Source organism: Polistes fuscatus, unplaced genomic scaffold (assembly GCF_010416935.1).
Source record: "Polistes fuscatus isolate 324 unplaced genomic scaffold, CU_Pfus_HIC Scaffold12, whole genome shotgun sequence".
NCBI lineage: Eukaryota > Metazoa > Arthropoda > Insecta > Hymenoptera > Vespidae > Polistes > Polistes fuscatus.
Window position 1 is genome coordinate 4578204 of NW_025113020.1, and position 20928 is coordinate 4599131.

The 20928-nt window shown below is 29.5% G+C and overlaps 4 protein-coding genes across 9 annotated transcripts; 2 read left to right on the top strand and 2 right to left on the bottom strand.

The window, feature by feature from the left end:
- Positions 1–114: 114 nt before the first annotated feature.
- LOC122513614 (membrane-bound transcription factor site-1 protease) lies at positions 115–5490 on the bottom strand. 3 transcript variants are annotated; one of them, XM_043630041.1, is made up of 14 exons: positions 5228–5490; positions 4398–4957; positions 4191–4322; positions 3895–4104; positions 3630–3814; positions 3229–3526; positions 2977–3128; positions 2611–2891; positions 2424–2535; positions 2069–2327; positions 1711–1985; positions 1334–1626; positions 980–1256; positions 115–865 (listed from the first exon to the last, which is right to left on the bottom strand). In XM_043630041.1, the coding sequence occupies exons 2-14, from the start codon at positions 4941–4943 to the stop codon at positions 514–516; spliced, it is 3372 nt and encodes a 1123-aa protein (XP_043485976.1). In that variant the 5' UTR covers positions 4944–4957; positions 5228–5490; the 3' UTR covers positions 115–513. The 3 variants fall into 3 exon arrangements, with proteins under 3 accessions (XP_043485976.1, XP_043485975.1, XP_043485977.1); XM_043630040.1 differs by lacking the exon at positions 5228–5490 and adding an exon at positions 5038–5181; XM_043630042.1 differs by lacking the exons at positions 115–865; positions 980–1256; positions 5228–5490 and adding an exon at positions 5038–5187 and having other exon boundaries at positions 1488–1665; positions 1772–1985.
- A 126-nt stretch (positions 5491–5616) lies between these two features.
- LOC122513616 (DNA ligase 4-like) lies at positions 5617–12896 on the top strand. Of its 3 annotated transcripts, XM_043630046.1 has the most exons (12): positions 5617–5717; positions 9283–9458; positions 9528–9685; positions 9746–10014; positions 10110–10421; positions 10493–10802; positions 10886–11015; positions 11084–11332; positions 11411–11599; positions 11719–12042; positions 12129–12371; positions 12473–12896. In XM_043630046.1, the coding sequence occupies exons 2-12, from the start codon at positions 9297–9299 to the stop codon at positions 12815–12817; spliced, it is 2691 nt and encodes an 896-aa protein (XP_043485981.1). In that variant the 5' UTR covers positions 5617–5717; positions 9283–9296; the 3' UTR covers positions 12818–12896. The 3 variants fall into 3 exon arrangements, with proteins under 3 accessions (XP_043485981.1, XP_043485979.1, XP_043485980.1); XM_043630044.1 differs by lacking the exons at positions 9283–9458; positions 9528–9685; positions 9746–10014; ... (6 more) ...; positions 12129–12371; positions 12473–12896 and adding exons at positions 6048–6500; positions 6568–6774; positions 6865–8660; positions 8767–9050; XM_043630045.1 differs by lacking the exons at positions 9283–9458; positions 9528–9685; positions 9746–10014; ... (6 more) ...; positions 12129–12371; positions 12473–12896 and adding exons at positions 6064–6500; positions 6568–6774; positions 6865–8660; positions 8767–9050.
- A 929-nt stretch (positions 12897–13825) lies between these two features.
- LOC122513278 (probable serine/threonine-protein kinase clkA) lies at positions 13826–20744 on the bottom strand. 2 transcript variants are annotated; one of them, XM_043629554.1, is made up of 10 exons: positions 20390–20744; positions 20210–20320; positions 16725–16934; positions 16563–16625; positions 16258–16287; positions 16135–16176; positions 15927–16019; positions 15741–15790; positions 14942–15657; positions 13826–14848 (listed from the first exon to the last, which is right to left on the bottom strand). In XM_043629554.1, exons 6-10 carry the CDS (start codon positions 16157–16159, stop codon positions 14146–14148), a joined length of 1587 nt encoding a protein of 528 aa, XP_043485489.1. In that variant the 5' UTR covers positions 16160–16176; positions 16258–16287; positions 16563–16625; positions 16725–16934; positions 20210–20320; positions 20390–20744; the 3' UTR covers positions 13826–14145. The 2 variants fall into 2 exon arrangements, with proteins under 2 accessions (XP_043485489.1, XP_043485488.1); XM_043629553.1 differs by lacking the exons at positions 16563–16625; positions 16725–16934; positions 20210–20320; positions 20390–20744 and having other exon boundaries at positions 16258–16340.
- On the top strand, positions 18942–20780 carry LOC122513194 (protein doublesex-like). The gene is made up of 2 exons (XM_043629461.1): positions 18942–20322; positions 20453–20780. The coding sequence occupies exons 1-2, from the start codon at positions 19749–19751 to the stop codon at positions 20713–20715; spliced, it is 837 nt and encodes a 278-aa protein (XP_043485396.1). The 5' UTR covers positions 18942–19748; the 3' UTR covers positions 20716–20780.
- The last annotated feature ends 148 nt before the right edge of the window (positions 20781–20928 follow it).

Genomic DNA, 20928 nt, shown 5'->3' on the forward strand with positions numbered 1-20928 from the left:
AGAAAAAAAAAAAAGGAGAAGAACTTATCTTTAAAAATCAAGCACAAGAGTAGCGACACGATTAGTTTTAAAACTCTATCACTACTTGTGTAATAGGTCAAGAATAACACGTTCTAATGTTAAACGGTTTTCTTTAAGTAGTTACATAAAACATATTTTAAATATTAAATCACAAGATATACAATACTTTCCTAAAATTTTGCCCAAGTTTAATGATATCCTTGTAAAGGAAATAAAAGCATATAAGATATGTTTTGTAACTTTTCTAATAATCTTTCTATAGAAAATTTGTCAAACGATGTCAATTTTGGCACGTGTAAGCACCTTTTTACTTCTCCGTCTCTGAATAATTAATAGAGAAAAATTTGATGAAGTGTTATTTGGATTTTAGAATATTTCTATATATACCATAGATTGATTGTTGTCTATATAAAATATATCTATAAACAAAAATGTTATAAAACTATTTATAAAATTTCTCTTTACAAGCATTTTTGATCACATCATTCAAAACTACCTGCGTATAGGATTAAAAGTTTGTATAAGCCTACGCAATTTACCAACTGTTCGTTTTCTTCTAGAGTGTCTTCTAAATATCACCCAGTTGCAGCGATTAAGAAAACATAAAAGTAATGTAACTATGATAATAATTATTACTACATAATACCATTCGTTCCAAATTGCTTGAAAGTCTTGTTCGCTTTGTTTTTTATGAACAACTCCGTTTAAATCGTTATTATATAACAAAGGAACATTATTAGCTCCAATATGTCGTTTAAACCACAACGAATCTTCTGGTGGAATTGGATTTGCGGCTATTATTCCGCTATCCACGGAGAGTAATTTTTGTGATTTGTATAAATTTCTGTAAATATTATTTGTAATTAGTTTATTTGTCGCAAAGAATTATTAATATTTATTTACATGTTTACGATCATTCGTAAGCACGTATTAACGAATGAAAAAATATTATGCTTACGTCGGTGCAGATTCATTAACTGGTTTTGGTACAGCTAACGTTACAATGGGACACAATGGTAGTGATCGATAACGACCAGCTCCAGTTCCTTCGGATGCTATTACCTTACTATGACGTTTGAAATTGCTATTTTCTATTCGTTGAGGTAATACGCTATGCTCGAAATGATCCAATTCATTTGGATCTTTATTCGGAGGTGAATTTTCATTGATGAATATAGTTGCTATTCGACCTGTAGTAGTATACTCTAAGATGGCATCGAGCATCCAGAAACAAGCTAGAAAAATATATTTTTCTTCGCAATACTTAATATACATATAGATAAAATTATTTGATTTAATTTAAAATATATACGTTTTTGCAAATGACTGTCATCGATGCAATTTGAATCTCCGTATACTACAAGTCTTCCAGGTATATCGTTTATATGTTCTTTCTCATGATTGTCTTCCGGAAAATCTTCTTCCAAATCTTTTATATCGTTATTTTTAATAATATTATAATTTTCTTGAATGCTTTCATAACGTTTGGTTTGTAATAATCCAAGTATCGGTACAAGTTTGGACGTTCTCGTTTCTGTTTCTAGAATAAATTCTTCACCTTGATCGCGTAACTTTGCATAAAGTAGAACACCATCTTTTGGAAATCTTGTTTGTTTCATGTAAAAATATATCATCTCAATTTTCCTGTTGAATATTTCTTCGAATAAATTAGTGTATTTTATTGTTTACCGAGTAATAGTCGTTCCAGAAGCAAAAGATATTGGTGAATGTTGACCAAGAGTAAACTGACCCTCTTGTACGTGATCGCTAAATGCTATTCCCCAATTAGGATATAAAAGATCATTTAAAGCTGGAATATTTGCACCTCCGGTATCAGGAACCCACCATTGGCGAGTGTTTTCATCGTAAAATTTGACTTTTCTCATAACAGTAATGTTATACCAATCTGCAAAAATAATTACAGAAAGTCCATCCTCTTCGACATCTCGTTTTAATTTTGCTATCTATAAAAAAATAGATTACTTCATTTTAATAATTGATAAATAAAGGTAAAATAAAATAAAATAAATAACAATGCGTGTGTAACCTCTTCGGGGAAAAATTCTTCTTCCGCATCAACTATTAATAACGTTCCATAATTTTTAGCATTGAAACAAGTAAACGGATGACCAAGTACTTCAAGATAATACCCAGCATTACGTAAGTGTTGATACATATGTTTAAAATTTGTATGAATGTGATCGCCATTCCAATCTAAGGGATCATTTTTGACACTTAAATCATCCCTTGGAAAAAATCCTGGAGGATAACGTAAGTTATGGTATTGATCCCAAAGAATACGTTTGCTGTTAAATAATAATCATTTGAATTATAAATTTAATATCAACAATAAAAAAATCTATATAAATTGTACGCACATAACATTTATTATTTATACTTACTGTCGAGGTGGAATCGGTATAACTTTGGCTTTTAATGGTAGTTCAATCGTTGATTGGCGCGGTTCCTCTTCTCCATTACTTGGCGGTGACGTTATAGTTATAGATATATGACCTATACGTTTAAATATATATTATTAAAATGATATTTTTTTTTGCAATATAATAGTTATTAAATAATTTCTATTACCTTGAGCTATACCCTGCCAATCACGAGAACTTGATGGAACAGTTATAGAAACGGCTAACCAGCCAGACCATGGCCATAAAACATCACTGTGCGTTAATGATATATCAATTCGTTCACCATTACCATTACCAGTATATGGATGCCAAGTCAGATCAGTAATATGACCCGAAACACCCAATCCATTAATTATAGTTATATTTACGATGGTTGGTATACCGGTGTGATAAACGGCTTGAGTACAATATGGCCACATATACTGACACTCAGTTAGATCTATATAACTGAATTTATATTATCTATTAAACATAGATAATCTCAGTGTTTTAGTCTTTTCTATTTATTTCTTACTAATAAAATATTCGCTACCTTGGACTGAGAGTACACATAGGCGTATATAATTTTAAAAAGTGATACGCTCTCAACAAATCTAATTTTCCTGCTCCTTGTTCAAACATACCAATACCTGATAAACGTCGTGCCGAACTGAGCAATGCTTGTTTCATACTAGCCGGTGTGATCTTTTTATAATTAAAAAAAAAAACAAAAATAATTCATTTTTATTAAAATAAATATATATATTAAAAAATTGATATACTTTATATTTAGAACAATAATTACCTTTCTATTAACATTTAGTGAACCATTTGGTTCAACAAAACCACTTGCCAAAAGCGCTACAGCACCGGCTACAACAGGACTAGCCACAGAAGTACCGGAAAGTGTTTTGCAACCATTCGGCAATGCCAAACCTCTAACTCCTGATCCATATGTAACTAAATCTGGTTTGACTCTTCCATAACCGGATGGTAATTCCCATGTTGTCATACCTCTCGATGAAAATCTGGCTATTTGATCCTCCCAATTGATTCCTCCTACACCAATGACATCCATTTGATCGGCAGGATTATTTAATGTTCTATAGAGAAAATATGAGAAATTTATATTATAGATAAAACAAATATACATCTCTCTCTTTTTATCGATCAATCATATAAATAATAAGAATAATTAAGGTTTACCCATAAAGAGGACCATCATTCCCAATCGCAGACACCATGATTACACCATTCGCTGTAAGTTCCCAAACTTTATCAACAAATGGATGATCCATAAAATCTGGACCACCGATACTAAGATTTAGTACAGTTACTTTAGTTAGTATGGCATAATTGAACGCATCAAGAAACCATGATGTGTATGACACCTATAATAGAGAAATATCAAATAATGTCGTTTAACAGATATTATAAATTTTATATACACGATTAAGAATATTAGACATACTTGAGTTTTAGTGAAAACACGAAAAATATGCAATTCGGCATCCGGTGCAAATCCAAGACATTCTTTGGAAGACGAAGCTATAACACCAGCAACAAATGTTCCATGACCGACACCATCGTCCAAAGTTTTTTCATTAGTCCAATTGGAACGTTCTTTAACTTTTTTAAAATGTGGATGATCGGCAGCTAATCCTGTATCAAATATTGCTACCTGTAAATGTATAATATATTTAAAAGTTTCATTTTAAATGATATTCACATTTTATCCATTTTCATAATTATTTAATTTATAATTACCTTAATACCATGACCTGTTAAACCCAAGCTCCATAAAGCATCCGCTTGTAGAATAGTTGTGATTTGCCTCGGAATAGCACGTAGTAATCTGCGAGATGCATGTCGATTTATCGGTTGCCAAAAGTGATTGCCCTGAAACAAAATATATGTTTCCGTAATATAAGTTCTATGAATGAATCTTATCGACAATAATATTTAAAAACATACATAGGTAGTAATTTTCCTTTTGAATCCTTTATACTCAGGCAATTCTCCTTCTTCCGTGATATTAATATATTTTAAACTTCTACGTACTAGTCGTTGAGGTGTTACTCTTTTAATAAGCGGATGATCCATCAAGGCGTTGAGACCATGAAAATTATCGGTTTCTTCTAATAGTACTACATCAAAGTCGCTAGGAAAATTACTGGCCAAATTATTTCTAGTCAGTAATTTCCAATTATTAACACCCGATGAATTCAATGCTGCGTGTATATAATTTTTACGAGCGTTAGGCTTGTAATAACCTTTGAACGCTACGATATATTCATTTTTAACAATTCTAGATGAAAATTGAATTTTAACTTCGTGCATATTATTATACATATCACATGATGATATCGTTGAGGTATCATGCAATTGGGACTTGTGTGCTGGGTTATGACGATTCTGTTCTTCTTCTGACGTACAGTTTAACTGGTTATTACATGATTTTTTCCCAAAGCTAAGTAGTAATACCAAAGTAATATACGTCCAAGATATATGCGACTTCATACTATTGGCACAAACTGAAAAACAATATATGTGATTACGTAAAGAAATTATTCATAATTTAATGAAAAAGTGAATATAGTCTTTTAACATAAACCATTTGTTCTATCTCTTTCATTAACTTCTTTATCTAACATTATTGTATAGACATTCATGATGAGTCATTGATTTAATATGCGGTATATTTGTTCTGTACACAAAAGCAAATGTATGTCAATAAAGCTTAGACTATTACTATGTTCAATTTTTCTTCTAAAGATAACGATCAAGAATAAATATTAACTTACGTTAACAATATATTTATTCTTCACGTCATAACCTCAAGTTTTATTTGTCATATAAATTGACATTATGAAATATTGCAGGTGTACATTTATTAATTATTTATATTAAAGGTTAATCATCGTTATTTTCAATTGTAGAGACATTTTGAAGTATGCACACAATGAAATTATATATATCACGATATCCATGCTTCGGTGTTTACAAATCTCATCGCATTTAAAGACGGAGGTTGTATCGAACTTTGTATCGAAATAAGGTTAATAACATCTCAGTGCTGACACCACGCGATAATAAAAAAAAAACAAAGAAAGTACTAGATTACAAAATTACTAGGTTACTAGAACTTTGTAATCTAGTTATCAATGTTTTTTCTATGTTGGTATCCAATGATTAAAAATATCACTTTTGAGAAGTGTTTACTCTTTTTTGTGTAGTTCTGTTATTAAAAAGTAAATATTGCAGTAATAAGAAAGCCTGGTAGACGATTTATTTGTAAGTATTTTTCATTTTAAAGTATTTCATTTTAAAATATTTCATTTTGAATTATTCCTTTTTTTTTTAAACATTTATATATACAAACATGTGCACTTGTGTATATTATGTTTATTTAAAAGATTATTTTATCAATCACAAATTTGATTTGATAAAAAATGTAACGATAATAATAATTAATGCGTGGGGTGTTTAATAATAAATATAAATTTAAATAGCGTAAAAATGAATCTTAATTATTAATTAAGATTAACATTTTAATATCCTAACCATAAAACATAAATAAACATTTGTAACTTCGAGTATTAATTTAAAAAGTAACTTTGTTAGTGTATCGTGTTATTAGTGCAAAATGGAAGAATCAACAGTGGATAATAATGAAACAAACATGGATGTTGAAACAAATTCAGAAATGAAATCAAATGAACAGATGAAAGAAAACATAATGATCCTTGAACACGATAAAAATGCTATGCCAATAATCATAGAAGAATTGGATGAAAATGCTATAGATTCCATGGACATGGATATGACTGAGTTCAAGGAAGCTAAAGCTTTAAAAGTACACGATGTATCCGAAACAATAATTTCATCGTACATGTGTTCTCAAGAAGGTAGTTCGGTTAACGATATTCTAATGGAGATAGATGACCAAAATATGATATTAATCGAAGAAGAAAGATTGACTAAACAATTTGTGAACGGGGAAGTAACATTCAGCGAGTATTCATCTAAGATAATTGAAACTCCAGACCCAGAAATCTCAGATATAGATATCAATGAGTATGTACTACGTGGAATATCAAATTTGTATCCGATGAATTTTACTAATAGATAATATCATTTTTAGAAGAGATTCAGAAAAGGAACAAGAAGTTTCGCATCAAGTTGTTAATAAAAAAGAAAGACAAAAGACAACGATGTTACAATCGTCGGGACCAAGAAAAAGACGAAGAATGTTTCCTCCCATTCTGCAAGGTCTCATGGGCGAAGCTAATATACGCTTTGCCAGAGGAGAAATAGATATAGCAGAGAAATTATGTATGGAAATAATTAGGCAAGTTTTTATTTTCAATTTCCAAGTTTTAGAAGATTCGAAGTAATAATAGGAAGATCCTTGATTAATTTATTATTACTACTTCTATAGGCAGGCACCGAGTGCTCCCGAACCATTTCAAACATTAGCGATGATATACGAAAATGATCAACCTGAAAGATCGTTACAATACGCATTAATAGCTGCGCATCTTAGTCCAAAGGATGCCGATCAATGGACTAGATTGGCTAATTTATCATTGGAGAGCGGGAATATTAACCAAGCGATAATGTGTTATTCCAAAGCCATTCAAGCTAATCCGAAAGATGTACATTTGTACGAATCGTTGATAGAACTTGAAGAACAAAATGGAGATAAAAAAGCTCATATAAAAGCTTATACTAGATTATTACATCATTTGGATTCGGATCAAGGCCAAGATATATTGAAATATGCTAAAATATTAGCCAAACGACACATGCAAGAGAATAATAATGAACAAGCGTTCCAAGCTATAGAATGTATTTTTGTTAAATGTCCTGAATTGATAACATTGGAAGAAGTTAATATTATGACCGAATTGTTAATTAGTTTAAAACATTTTAATAGATGTTTAGACACTCTAATTAAGTATACCAATATTTGGGTTAGATTTAAAGAGACTTCGGATAAAAATGATTCTGAATCTCCTAATGTACGCGTAATAGAGACCTGTGATATGCCAGACGATGTTGTAGTAGATTTAAAAGCCAAATTTCTTATAACTCTTATCGAACTTAACGAAATAGTTATGGCAGATAAACTTTTACCTAAATTGTTAACAGAAGATCCAGAAGTATCTGGAGATTTATTTCTAGACGTAGCCGAATCTTTTATGGGTAAAAATGAATTTCAACGAGCTCTTATTTTATTAGATCCGCTAGTCAAAAGCACTCACTTTAGTTTAGCAGCTGTCTGGTTGAGGCACGCGGAATGTTGGGTCGGTTGTAAAGATCTTAAAAAGGCAATTAAATCTTACGAGGTAGTTAAAGAATTATCTCCCAAACATTTAGGTGCTAGATTAGCGTTAGCTAAACTTTATAAGTTTAAAGGACAATATTCTAAGGCTGCGGAAGTTCTTAAACAAGATCCAGAAACGGACACATTGGATCCTAATGTAATTTACATGAGGACACTACTACTCTATAAAACTCAAAAATATGACGAATATTTTGAATCTGGAATGTTATTACTTTCAAGACATTGTATGAATATTAGATCCAAAGCCGAACTCGGTGCGCTAACAAGAGCGACCGGAGTACGTCAACGTCTTGAATCATTACAATTGCATAGATTATCTTGCGGGGAAAAACTTATAGAGGAAGATCAGCCAACGTTTATTAATAGCGAAGAATTAAGTGAAAAGAATGAATTCCTTTTATTAATTCAAATGTGCAAATTAGCTTACACATCTAAAAGATTCGGATTACTTCAAAGAATATGTTTTACTGCATTGACGTCGAAAAGATTTGAGAAGAGAAATTCTCATATTGTATTCTTGTGTTTGATATCGTGCATTCACAATAACGATTCCTTCTATGGATACAATATTGTGCGCGAAATAGTCAAAGTTTGTCGACGTTCAAATTCCATCAATTTGCTTAACATAGTTATTCAAGGAGCCGAAGACTCTAGACACAATAGATTCATAATGCGTTTACTTGGACGAGAAGACGCGTTCTCTCATTTGCATATAATGCATGCAAATAATTGCCTCGTCTCAGGAACGTACACTTATGCTCTCAACGATTATATATCACTATTCAGAGTAATGCCAAATCCATTATTGGCTTTACTAACTTCTGTAACTTTATTACAAATGGCGTGCCAAAAGAATTGTATGAAAAAAAATCAGTTAATAATTCAAGGTAAGTTAATTTGAAGGGATTCATCTTAATATATTTATCAAGGTTTCGATATGAAATATAATCATTAAAAATGATTGGATATAAATCATTTATCGTTGAATTGTAGCTATCGCATTCATCAAGAAATACGCTCAACTACGAGGAGAGGATGGTCGACATGAAACGTATTATAATACAGCACGTGTATTTCATCAAATTGGATTGTTTCCGTCAGCCATACATTATTATAAATTAGTTCTTCATACAGATCCAGGAGAATTAGTTAAACAAAATGAAGAACTTTTAGATTTGAAGAAAGAAGCAGCCTTTAATCTTCATCTTATATATCTACAATCTGAGAATTTTCAACTTGCTAGAATGTATCTTGAAGATTACATTACTATATAAAAAGAAAAAAGTAGTGTATATATATATAAGTTCCTTATATATATATGTATAGTTTAATTTAATACAATAAAAAAAAAGTTCCTACGTTTATTTTTATATCAAAAGTATTAATAGTTTGTATATAAAAATAAAGTATTTATATAAATTAACTTTTTGTTTGTATATTTCTGAGAAACTCCCTTTCGATGAAAAATTTTAATAAATTTTTAAAACTTTGTAATTTTATATCTTAAAGATTTATTTATAAAGATGAGCGTATCGTTATCATCGAGAATTAAATTTAAACAATTGTGCGAAGTCTTGGAAAGAATTATTAAAGCTTGTGCCTCCGATAAGCTTAAAATTCTACAAGAATTTATTCAACAATATCAGAAGGATGGTGCTAAATTGAAAGAAGAAAATCCAAATGCGGTGAGTTAGAGAAAGAAAATTAATAAATATTATTAAATATTAATAATTCTTCTCTATTTTGTTTATTAGGATATTTCAATATTTCCCGTGTTAAGATTGCTCCTACCAGAATGCGACCGTGAACGTAAATCATATAATTTAAAGCAGAAATCATTGGTGGACATTTACATTCGTGTACTTTGTCTAGGAAAGTCGAGTAAAGATGCTAAGAAATTGATAAATTACAGGTATTCATATTTTTTTATATATTATTATATTGCAATAATATTAATATATTTCTATTTCAGAATACCTACTTCAAATAAATCTAATGGAAGTGACCTAGCTGATATAGTTTATTCGGTTGTGCAAAAACAATTTTCACCCAAAAAGGAATCGTTTACAATAGATAGAATAAATACATTTTTAGATGATATATCAAAAGCGAGCAAAGAAAATAAAAATGAATTATTCAGAGAATTGTTTAGATTAATAAGCGCGTTAGAATTAAAATGGTTGACTCGTATTATTTTGAAAAATTTAAAATTGGGCATTGGAACACGAAAAGTGTTGGAAGGTATGCTTAAAAAAAAGATATTAGAAATAATATATTATATCAAGGCTGCTAAAACTAATATTATTGAAATTAATAATTCTTTTTTTTTTTTATAGCTTATCATCCGGAAGCATATGAATATTCTTGTACAGCTTCTAACCTACAAAAAATTTGCGATAATCTCGATCGAAATAAAAAGACAATTCATTTTGATATTGAAGTTTTCTCTTTCTTCAAACCCATGTTGTTGGAAAGATTAGCCATTAAGGATGCGGGAAAACTTTTTTGCAATAACAACGAGTACTTCGTACAAATGAAATTTGATGGAGAACGCTCTCAAATACACATGAAAGATGGTATATTTAAATACTTCACGAGACAGGGATTTGATATCACAAGTAACTGGGGATATGGAAAAAGTAATTCAGGTAAATGCAGAAAATACAGTAATCATATATATATATATATATGTTATTCTTATTAAAGTAATTTCTTGTAGATGGTTTTCTAACTAGTATACTTTCACGTCGTTTAAATCAACAATGCAAATCTATCATTTTGGATGGCGAAATGATGGGTTGGCATAAACAAAAGAAAATGTTTGGATCGAAAGGTATGAGCTATGACGTTAAAAAGCTTACAGATAAAAGTTCTTTTCAACCCTGCTTTGTGGCCTATGATATTATTCTTTACAATGACAAACTACTTATTAATCGACCTTATAAAGAAAGATTGAATATATTAAAAGATGCATTTCAAGATGAAGAAGGTTCATTAATTAAATGCCAAAGTACGATCATTTCTAACAGGTAATTATAAATATTAACATTATTATTAATTTTATATAATTATTATAAATATTAATAAAAAAAATTATTTGTTTTATATATAGCAAAGATCTATTGGATATTTTTAATAAAAGTCTTGCCAATGAGGAAGAAGGAATCGTTATCAAAAAATATGATTTCGTTTACAAACCAAATATTCGTAATAGAACTGGTTGCTACAAATTAAAAGCCCAGGTATTAATATATAAAATATACATGTTTTTTTTTCAATGATTATTAACGTAATATTATTTTTAAATTAGTATTCAGAAGATCTAATACATGATATTGACTTGATTATACTTGGAGGCTATTATGGCGAAGGTGGTTTGATAAAAAGTTTTATGGTGGGTGTTGCCGAAGTATCTGAGAAAGAAGGGGAAGAACCTAAACAATTTTTCTCTGTCGTGTCAGTGAGCAACGGTATCACAATGGAAAAATTGAAAGAAATTCATAAGAAATTCGAAAAACATTGGATTAAAGACCGTCCTAATTGTATAATTGGACCTAGGGTATTTACAAAATATTCATAATTTATTATAATTTTATATTTTTTTACTTGTATAAACATCTGTGATTTATATTTTTAGATAGAGCCCCCAGATTTATGGATTCGACCTGAACACTCGTTGATTTTAACACTTAAAGCGGAAGAAATAACAAAAAGTAATGATTATTCAATCGGTTATACTTTACGTTTTCCTCGTATCGTAGAAATTAGAGAAGATAAGCCTTGGTACAGCGCTTGCACTATCACAGAATTTTTATCGTTGGTGAAGGTATAAAAAAAATGTACTCGCATAATGAAATTTCATGGTTCCTAAATTATTATTTAACTTAATCTTATTTTTCTACTTTTCTTTCTCTCTTCTTATATCTTTTGTTTATTTGTTTTTAGAATGCAGGAGTAATTCATAAATTGACTAAAAGACAAGCAACGATGAATGACATCGAAGCTACAACAGAACCCGTTATTAAACCTAGGAAAATGCCTAAAACAAATTTGTCGCTGTTCGAAGAAGATTTGTATCAGGACAAACAATTGAACAGAAATGTTGTACCGATAACACGTCTGTTAGATGGAAAAGAAATTTGTGTTATTAATGGTAATGATGAAATATCCAAAGAAGAAATAAAGGAACAACTTTTACTGCATATGGCAGAAATTGTGGAAAATCCAAGAGAAGAAACTTATTGCGTCATTGTTGGAAATGATAAAAAAGTATATAAATTATATTACAATATATATATATATAATATTTCACAGAGAGAAACGATTTATACTGACTCTGTTTCATTTGATCTTAGGCAAAAGCAAATAATATAATAAAAACGAACAAATATGATGTGGTTACGTTAGATTGGTACAAACGTATTACCAAAGAAGAAAATTGGGGTGCATTGGAGAGTTTTTTACCATGGGATTTTCTGTCTATTCGTGACACGACAAAACAATTAATAATGGAAAAATATGACGAATATTATGACAGTTATACAATGGACGCTGATAAAGAAAGTTTACAACGTTCTTTCAACAAAATTGAACATATGGTAGATTAAATATATTAAAAAAATACATTTATATATATATATATATATTATCAGAAAAAAATGAATACAGTTTGTATCCAATTAAATAATATTAATTTCAGATAAAGGAAGAACAACTCACTTTTACCGAAGAACAAGAATTGTATAAAGAATTGGATAAAGAATTGTTTGACAATGGAATATCTCCGTTTTCTGTCTTCAAACAAATAATTGGATATTTTAAACAATGTTCCGATTCTACCAAGTTTAAATTTAGTTTTATGGGGGGTCTGATAAAAGAAGATATAAACGAAAATATTAATTATATTTTCATCGAAGATAAATCATTAATTTCTCAAGTTAATGAAATTATGAATGAATCAATGAAAGTAATTGACAGTAAATGGATAGACGAATGTTTTCGAGATCAAAAATTATATTCGATAGATAAATATATTATTAAATAACAATTTAATACACGTAAATGAATTGAACTGGGAAATGAGAAGTGATGAACTGGCTTAAAAATAATAAGAAGTAAAAGAATTTTGATCGAAAGTCTATCTGAAAACGGAAATAGCACGTGTGTGTTTATTTGAAACACCAAAGTTAAAGTAGACTACGGAATCATTTTAGCTTTAGTATTTTCACTAAGCGCCGAGAAGAAACCGAATACTAGGTGGACTGACAGTTAGACAGTTTGCTCATTTAACATCTTCCCATTTCGAAATGGTTCTTCAGTTGAGCCTTTCCGTCTCTCTCCTTTTATTTTATTAGAATGTGCGTGCAAAATATGAGGCGTAAGGGTCGCAGCTGCAACGTTTCTCTTACAAAGGATGCCTTTCAGAAAGATTCTTAAACGAATTCAAACGAATAAAATTTCACAATGAAAAATAACACAAATAAGACAAATATTTGAACGCTAGTCTAACCAAAACTCACGATTATTTCAACTTTGTTATCCTCTATCTATTTGCTATTGTATAATAATAATAATTATTATTTTGTTATATTAATTTAAATATATATATATATATATATATATATATATATATATATTTATATATATTGTTTATAAAAATAAAAAAAAAATAAAAAAAAAAATTGTACAATTCTAATTAAAATTAGAATGAATAATATACGAATGATTAAATAATTGTGATAGTCAATATATGTGTTTCTATGTTAAATTACATAGCATCTTGAAAAATGAATCTGAAATTGATGATATGCGAATAGAAAACATGTTCATAAATACGTGTGAATGTGCATGTCTCTGTGCATGATACGTGTGTGGGTGTAGGACATCTCGTTAGCAGAAAGAAGACTATCTACGTATTACAGCAGAAAATAATGTACGGTTATGAGTGACGTTGTGTCCGCAACCGATCTACTTATAGACACTTCACCTAGAGACACGGGACGCATATTAATTGAGTTTCACATTTTCCGGGGCACACATCAGGCTACTCGTATCTCTTTAAAGCATGTCCAATTTATTCATAGGATTCTAGCAACTAACACACAACTCGGTCGGCCAGTTATTCAATTCATTCTCTTCTGTATTATTATTATTATTATTATTATTATTATTATTATTATTATTATCATCATCGTCATCTTTTGGCGATCAATACATTGACGATTCAGTTTTTCTATTTAATTAGGATCATTGCAAGCATATAATCCACGTTAATTACAATCCCCCATAAATTCTCCTCTTTCATTTTGTTCTTTGTTATACATTGATAATTTAATTGATTTTATTGTAGGTGTAAATCATTAATCAAAATCTTCAGGATTTTGTAATCTTCTTTGCATGATAGATAATATCCTTTGATAATATGTATTTATTACAACTATTATTATTATTATTAGTATTATTATTTTTTTTATAAGTTATTGTTGAAGATAATGGATTAAATCTTGCTGACCTTTGGTATTCCATTTCTGATGATAGATTACAAGTACAACTACTCGTGCTAGATCGAAAGCTTGATAAATTTCGACATTTATAATTATTATCGTGAAAATATGATCGAGATGATTTATCTTGATCGTAAGACGAAAGGCTCGTCGTTGAAAAGAATGAACTTCTCGATCGATTCGTTTCAGTATCCTCAAATTTATCTTCATATTTATCCTCATATTTATCCTCAATTATTAATTTTCTTTCCGTACCTTCATTCAAATGTTTACAACGACAAATATATCGATCACTGTAATCACGATCGCTATAATCTTCCTTAATATTAATTTTACGAAAAAATGATGGCACAGGATAATCGTTCCTTCTTCGAGGATCTCTATTAATTCTTTTTGAATGTTTTATGAACATTAAATAGCCTCGATCATTGCTACGTGTTACCTTCATTTTTGATTCTGGATAAATCAATGATTCTGTACTCGTACTGGTTCTTAACTCGTTGTAAACGTATTTATTACTTTCACGATAAGAAGGATTATTATTCATTCTTACATTCAAATGATTTTCATTCCTAAAAATGTAACAACAAGCTTTTACATTAATCATTATTAATTTTTTTTGTTAAACAATTAATAGGAATAACAAATGATCATTTGTTGATTACCTAGTATTTAATATTGGATTTCGTTTCAATTTGTTTCGAATCGAATCATAATTTCTCGAAATTTCAATTTGATTTTTTTCAATACCCTGACCCTCAAAATGTTTTTCCGAAAATGTATACTCGCAATTACACTCTGCTGGATTACAATCATCTTCCTCTCCTAATTCAAGCTCAGGAACGTATGGTAAATCATCATCATCATCATCATTATTATTATTATTATTTGTAACATTATACGTTGCTGCAGTATTTGATTTATTTTCTTCTTTCAAACACTTCAAAGTTTCTACGTCGTTCTCACAATTGCAATTTAACGTAGTTCCTTCAAATTTCTTCGTTTCTTTATCCGTGTCATCATTTATTCCTTCATTTCTACGTTCATTCCTTTTCAAACAACTTTCTTTTTCCTCGTTACCGCATACAAATTGAGTGCAAGCGTCTTGAACGAAACAATTTTTAGCATCGACGTATGAACTCGATGTTGTTTCTTCTTGTATCAATTTTTTATTATTAAACGATTCCTTTCTATTACCTTGCGGTTTTAAAATGTCGCATACTTTTTGCATATCCCATAAATCAGCTACGACGTCCTCCGAAACGCGTAAACACGTTTGTCTCTTGATTTTATTCGATTTACGTTTGATACACGTACCGTTAATTAAATTATACCAACGACACTTGCAGGAATATATTTTATCATTGATTAAATCTGGAAACTGAATAATTCAATTAATCGTTAATAATATATATATATATTAATAATAATAATAATAATAATAATAATAATAATAATTATTACCTTCCCTTGTTTTTTACAACAGAAAGATTTACGTGTCCTCGTATTAACAGCTAGAAAACCATTCATTTGATTATTGAAAAACTTTTAAATTAAATATTAAAATTTAGGGTGTATACAATAGTAATAGGATATATGTTTTTTTTTTTTTAATATAATAAACATTTGCACATTTACGCACGATAATACCATTGTTGTTCTTAACGTGACGTTTAGATGCGATCTTCATCATCATCGGACAAGATCTTTCTTTCCAAATACATTTCCCTCTATTTTTGTGCCCTAATGGAAGAACATAAAAAAAAAGGAAGGAAAAAAAAAAAAGGGAAATGAGGAAGAGTCGTTACGAAAGTGTGTGTTTTAGCGTAAACACATGATAAAAACGTGAATTACTAACATCCGTTCCTTACATGTGCAGCCATGCTTTTTAGCTTGCATTCTAAAAAAAATAAATAATAAAAATTAATATATTGAGAATAAATAATTTGTTAATAAAACGTATTTGTAATATTAAACTTACGCTTGATCGCATTCACATCTACCTGGTCGCCTGTTGAACATACATTTTTATTGAATATTATTTTCATTATGTTGAAATTGTAATCGTCATTAAAGATTAACGAACAAAATAATAAGCTAGCCATACGACGCGGATTTTATTTATTTATTTATCTCTCGCTTTCTTGCTTTCTTTCTTTCGTATCTTATTTAAAAAAAAAATTAAAAAAAATATAAATATATAAAAATCTTATTAGATAAAAAGAAATAAATTGTATAAAATAGATACGCTCGCGTGTGTATGACTAGCGTGTCTAACTAACTCACTTTTCACTTTTTTTTCCTGTCAAGAGTTCTCTCATTTCTGGTTTACACGGATAAGTGGATTCTCTGATAAAAATATTATTTCATTTTTAATATCTTTGAAATTCTTATTGCATTATCTACTATGATCTTGAATACTCGTATAAGAGAATGTATTTTATTTACTTGTTTTTCAAAAAACTCATATATAATATCAGCATTCCTGTAAATCCAATAATAAATTTTCCAAGATACCAGGCAAAATTTGTCGTACAATGTGGCATTGCAAATATTCTTTTCAATTTTTCTCTCTCTCTCTCTCTATTTCTTTTTTTTTTAAATCTTTAATTTCTTCTTTAATTTTGTCTTTAAGAGAGGCATGAAAAATAGTTCTACCTAAAAATAAAAAAAATAAAATTTCTATTAGAAAAAAGTCACATCGCAGTTATGACGTTAAAACAAAACGAATGAAATAAATCGATACATTTAACAACGCGTTTTAATAAATAAAACGTTTCTCGATGATGTTTCTATCCGAATGCAAACAATATTTCATTTACTTTTCATTTAAATATCTTGATTTTCTTTAAACATATTCGTAATTCGTATAATTTGCATTATTGTTCGTCTTCTGCCAGTAAATTCGGAAACCTTGCGAGAGAGAAAAAAACGTGAAATTTTTCTTACAAATACAAATAATTGATTATTACAATATTGATGGAAAAAAAAACGGACGGATATTTTTAAACGAACAAATGCGACATTTGTCGGTAACATAACAAACGTCAAAAAACATATATATATATATATAAACGAGTATCGAATCTAACTCAGAGTATTATTTGCATTCTCGTGTCCTTTTAGTCAGCCAATAAAACTAAATTGGAAGCCAAGAAAATAATATAGAAATTTGTCGATCAATTTTGATAAATGACAAATAAATTCATTTTGTATAAATTGCAAAATAAAAAAAAAAGAAATATGATTAAAATTCGTAGAGAGAGAGAGAGAGAGACAGACAGATAGACAGACAGACAGACAGACAGACAGAGAATGAAAAAAATAAATGTTAAAATATGTAAACGCGTTATCCGATGATATGTGTTTTAGTCATGCATTCTCGTTTGGTCTCTCCTCTCGTTTGCGGTGATATGTAGAAAGATGTTAAATGACCTGTCAACATATTTGCCGTACTGACAACACACTCTCGGCCAAAGACTTCTCTCTGCTTCCGAAGAAGAGGGAGTTAACGTAAGAAAAAGCGTTTGAACGACACCCCTTCGTTTCACGCTCATTAGACGAAATTCCTCAAAGCATTTCACGCGTACTCTTTTAAGATATATAAATATATATATATATAAATTTAAACTCGCTTGAATAATACCCTCTCGTTCACGCTTAAATGAAATATTTTTTCTACTTCCAAAGAAAAAAAAAAGAAAAAAAATACAAAAAAATATATGGAATATATAAATCAAATTTAGTTTAGAAGAAGATTTTTCTCATTGATGTTACAAGTAAAATAATAATTATACCGATCAATTTGTAAGAGTTTTTTTTTTTTTAGAAGAAGAAAGAAATAGATAAATGTTTTATGCCATTGTTTAGAATATTAGAATATTTTCAACTTAAGTATATATATAAATGCAACATTTTTGTTCTTTCTTTCTTTCTTTCTTCTTCTTCTTCTTTCTCTTTTGTATACATATTAAACGTCTATCGTATACCGCGAAAATAGAAAAGAGACTATCTCGTACGGTTCGCACTATAACTACAGGGTATATCCCACCAGCTGCAAACACATGGCATTCGTTCTGTGATCTCGTTCTAAGAGCTCGTTAATACGATCCTCCTCTCTCGTATGTTGCCAACACACAGTTAATATTAGTTTCGAGTATGTTTTCATAACGCATGAGTGGCACACACCCTGAACTTCCTCTCTCTCTCTCTCTCTCTCTTTCTAACAATTTTCTTTAACTAATCTCACATCTATCTTATTTTATTTTACTTCCATTTCTATTTTGTTTTTCTTACTTTGAGTATCATTTACATAACATTTACTCTATACTTCAACAGTTTCCTCTCTATCTCTATCTATCTTTCTTTATACATTATCAATATAACTTAAAAAAAGAATGATTACAGTTATTATAATTATAAATAATTAATTAATTGTATAAGAATATTTGATGATATTATTTGTCTCATATTTTTGATTGAATTCATTCTAACGAATCATATACACCAAAAGGTTTTCATCAAACTTCTGTATATTAGAGAATGAATGAATGGTGAGTAAGAAGTTTAAATAGGATGGATAGATGGATAGATAGATAGATAGATGTATGTTTTTCGTTCGACAGAGAGATAGATATGTTTATATTATAACAGAAAGCTATCAAGTTCTCTTCTTATTCTTCTTCTTCTTGTTCTTGTTCTTCTTCTTCTTCTTCTTCTTCTTCCTCTTTTCAAGTTAAAATGCTGCTACAACATATCGTTAACAAGAGTAAGAAGGAGTAGAAGAAAATAATAATAAAAAGGAATAAGAAGAAGAGAACAAGAGAAAAAGAGAGAGAGAGAGAATGCTCTTTGGCTCATTGGTCTGTAGTCTAAGAAACTGGCGGAGTTTCATTGACTTACAGACCAATCCGAACATCTGAAATCTCTAAAAATACATTTAGAATTAGTAGGAGGAGATGAAGGAGCACCTCCTTCTCTCCTAAACGATCAGAAAGATCCTTCCAAGTATATCACTTATCGCATATCGCTACTGCGTACCAAGTTTAACGGATCCTATACACACATTATCTTAAGATAAATGTTACTCTCTTCTCTTATGTTGTACTATTACAAAAATTTCGATTAGACATTTAAAAAAAAAAAAGAAAAAAAAATATATCAAATTATGTGACAATATTATCGATGAGAGAAGTGAATTATCAGAAGATTAATATAAAGTTGCACATTTAACACTTATCTAATATCTTTCGTGTGTTTAAAATATGTATAGATATATATAGTGTTTTTGCACTTTCTTACAATATTTTCTGATCTCATTTATATCTGAAGTTTATCGCAGACTCTTATCTTAGAAAATATAATCGATATATTGACGAATATAAAAAGAAATAAGGAAAAGAAGAGAAGAAAAATATTAATAATAATAATAATAATAAAGAAAAAAAGAAAGAAGAAAAGTAGTTCGTCATAATGAAAATAGAGAACAACAACAACAACAACAGTGCTACGAATCAATTAAATTCTGGATTAGACGTCCAACGTTTGAGAAGTCCAAAATGTGCGAGGTGTCGAAATCATGGTGTCATTTCTGGATTGAAAGGTCATAAAAGATCATGTGCTTGGAAGGATTGTCGTTGTCCTTGTTGTTTACTGGTTGTCGAAAGGCAAAGGGTAATGGCAGCGCAGGTAGCTTTGCGTAGGCAACAACAAGCTCGTGACAATTGTTTAGTTGACAATAATTTCGTTCAATCGTCGCACAATCAAGTGCCGGTAGATGTTAATGCTATTCCTAGATTCAACCTTGCCAACGATCATCTTTCAGCTGTTGCGAAAATAAATAATAATAATAATAATAATAATAATAATAATAATAATAAAAGGACATCTCAAAGAAATTTTCAACAGCATCATCAAATGCACTTCACTCGTACCAGCATCAGCGTCACCCAAGGATTCTGCGGACTCGGTGGTGGTAATCATAACACCATACCAGAAGTTTGTAAGTTTTCCCAATTGTTTCACTTTTGCATCCATTTGCGAATCTGTAATTAAATATATGCATATTATTCATTTTTAAATTTAATATTGATGATAAAATTAAAGTAACATACGTATCTTCTTCTTCTTCTTCTTCTTTTTCTTTCGTTTTTTGTTTTTCGTTTTCTTTTTTATAGTTCCTTCGGATAATCGTTTACTCCCATCTTTGCCGGCAATTTCTCAAGGCCAAAAACAGGATCTCGAATCCACCGTAAGATTTCATTCATTTCGTACGTTGTATCCAACTATTCCATGGTTCAATCGTATCACAGAACCAAGAAGATTACAGGACAATCTTGATGGTTTCATTTCAACCGTTAAAGACTTTAAAAGTAAAACTTGTGTAGATAAAAAAGCAGCTATTTCTTTTAGCGTCGAATCGATTATAGGTACAAAATAATATAACAATGAGGAACGTGTAATTTATTATAGGAAAGGAAAATAAAAATTTTCATTTAAAAAATGTTACTTACTGATAAATTTAAGTTTTTAAAATGTTATTGTAATCTATTCGTTATTTATTTTCTGATTAACTATCACCGATGATAGACGATGAAGTATATATATATATAAATATTATCTATATGTTATGTTATGTACATGTACATTTATT

Excerpts from the sequence above, each read along its gene's own strand:
- LOC122513194 (XM_043629461.1), top strand. The coding sequence starts at position 19,749 with ATGAAAATAGAGAACAACAACAACAACAACAGTGCTACGAATCAATTA. Across the intron at positions 20,323-20,452 it reads TTGCATCCATTTGCGAATCT|TTCCTTCGGATAATCGTTTA; the intron begins GTAATTAAATAT and ends TCTTTTTTATAG.
- LOC122513278 (XM_043629553.1), bottom strand. The coding sequence starts at position 16,324 with ATGAAAATAATATTCAATAAAAATGTATGTTCAACAGGCGACCAGGTA. Across the intron at positions 16,177-16,257 it reads AGATGTGAATGCGATCAAGC|AATGCAAGCTAAAAAGCATG; the intron begins GTAAGTTTAATA and ends TATTTTTTTTAG. Across the intron at positions 15,658-15,740 it reads GTTGTAAAAAACAAGGGAAG|TTTCCAGATTTAATCAATGA; the intron begins GTAATAATTATT and ends TGAATTATTCAG.
- LOC122513614 (XM_043630040.1), bottom strand. The coding sequence starts at position 5,095 with ATGAATGTCTATACAATAATGTTAGATAAAGAAGTTAATGAAAGAGAT. Across the intron at positions 4,958-5,037 it reads TGAAAGAGATAGAACAAATG|TTTGTGCCAATAGTATGAAG; the intron begins GTTTATGTTAAA and ends ATTGTTTTTCAG. Across the intron at positions 3,815-3,894 it reads GTGTTTTCACTAAAACTCAA|GTGTCATACACATCATGGTT; the intron begins GTATGTCTAATA and ends TCTCTATTATAG.
- LOC122513616 (XM_043630044.1), top strand. The coding sequence starts at position 6,070 with ATGGAAGAATCAACAGTGGATAATAATGAAACAAACATGGATGTTGAA. Across the intron at positions 6,501-6,567 it reads TCAGATATAGATATCAATGA|AAGAGATTCAGAAAAGGAAC; the intron begins GTATGTACTACG and ends TATCATTTTTAG. Across the intron at positions 6,775-6,864 it reads TTATGTATGGAAATAATTAG|GCAGGCACCGAGTGCTCCCG; the intron begins GCAAGTTTTTAT and ends CTACTTCTATAG.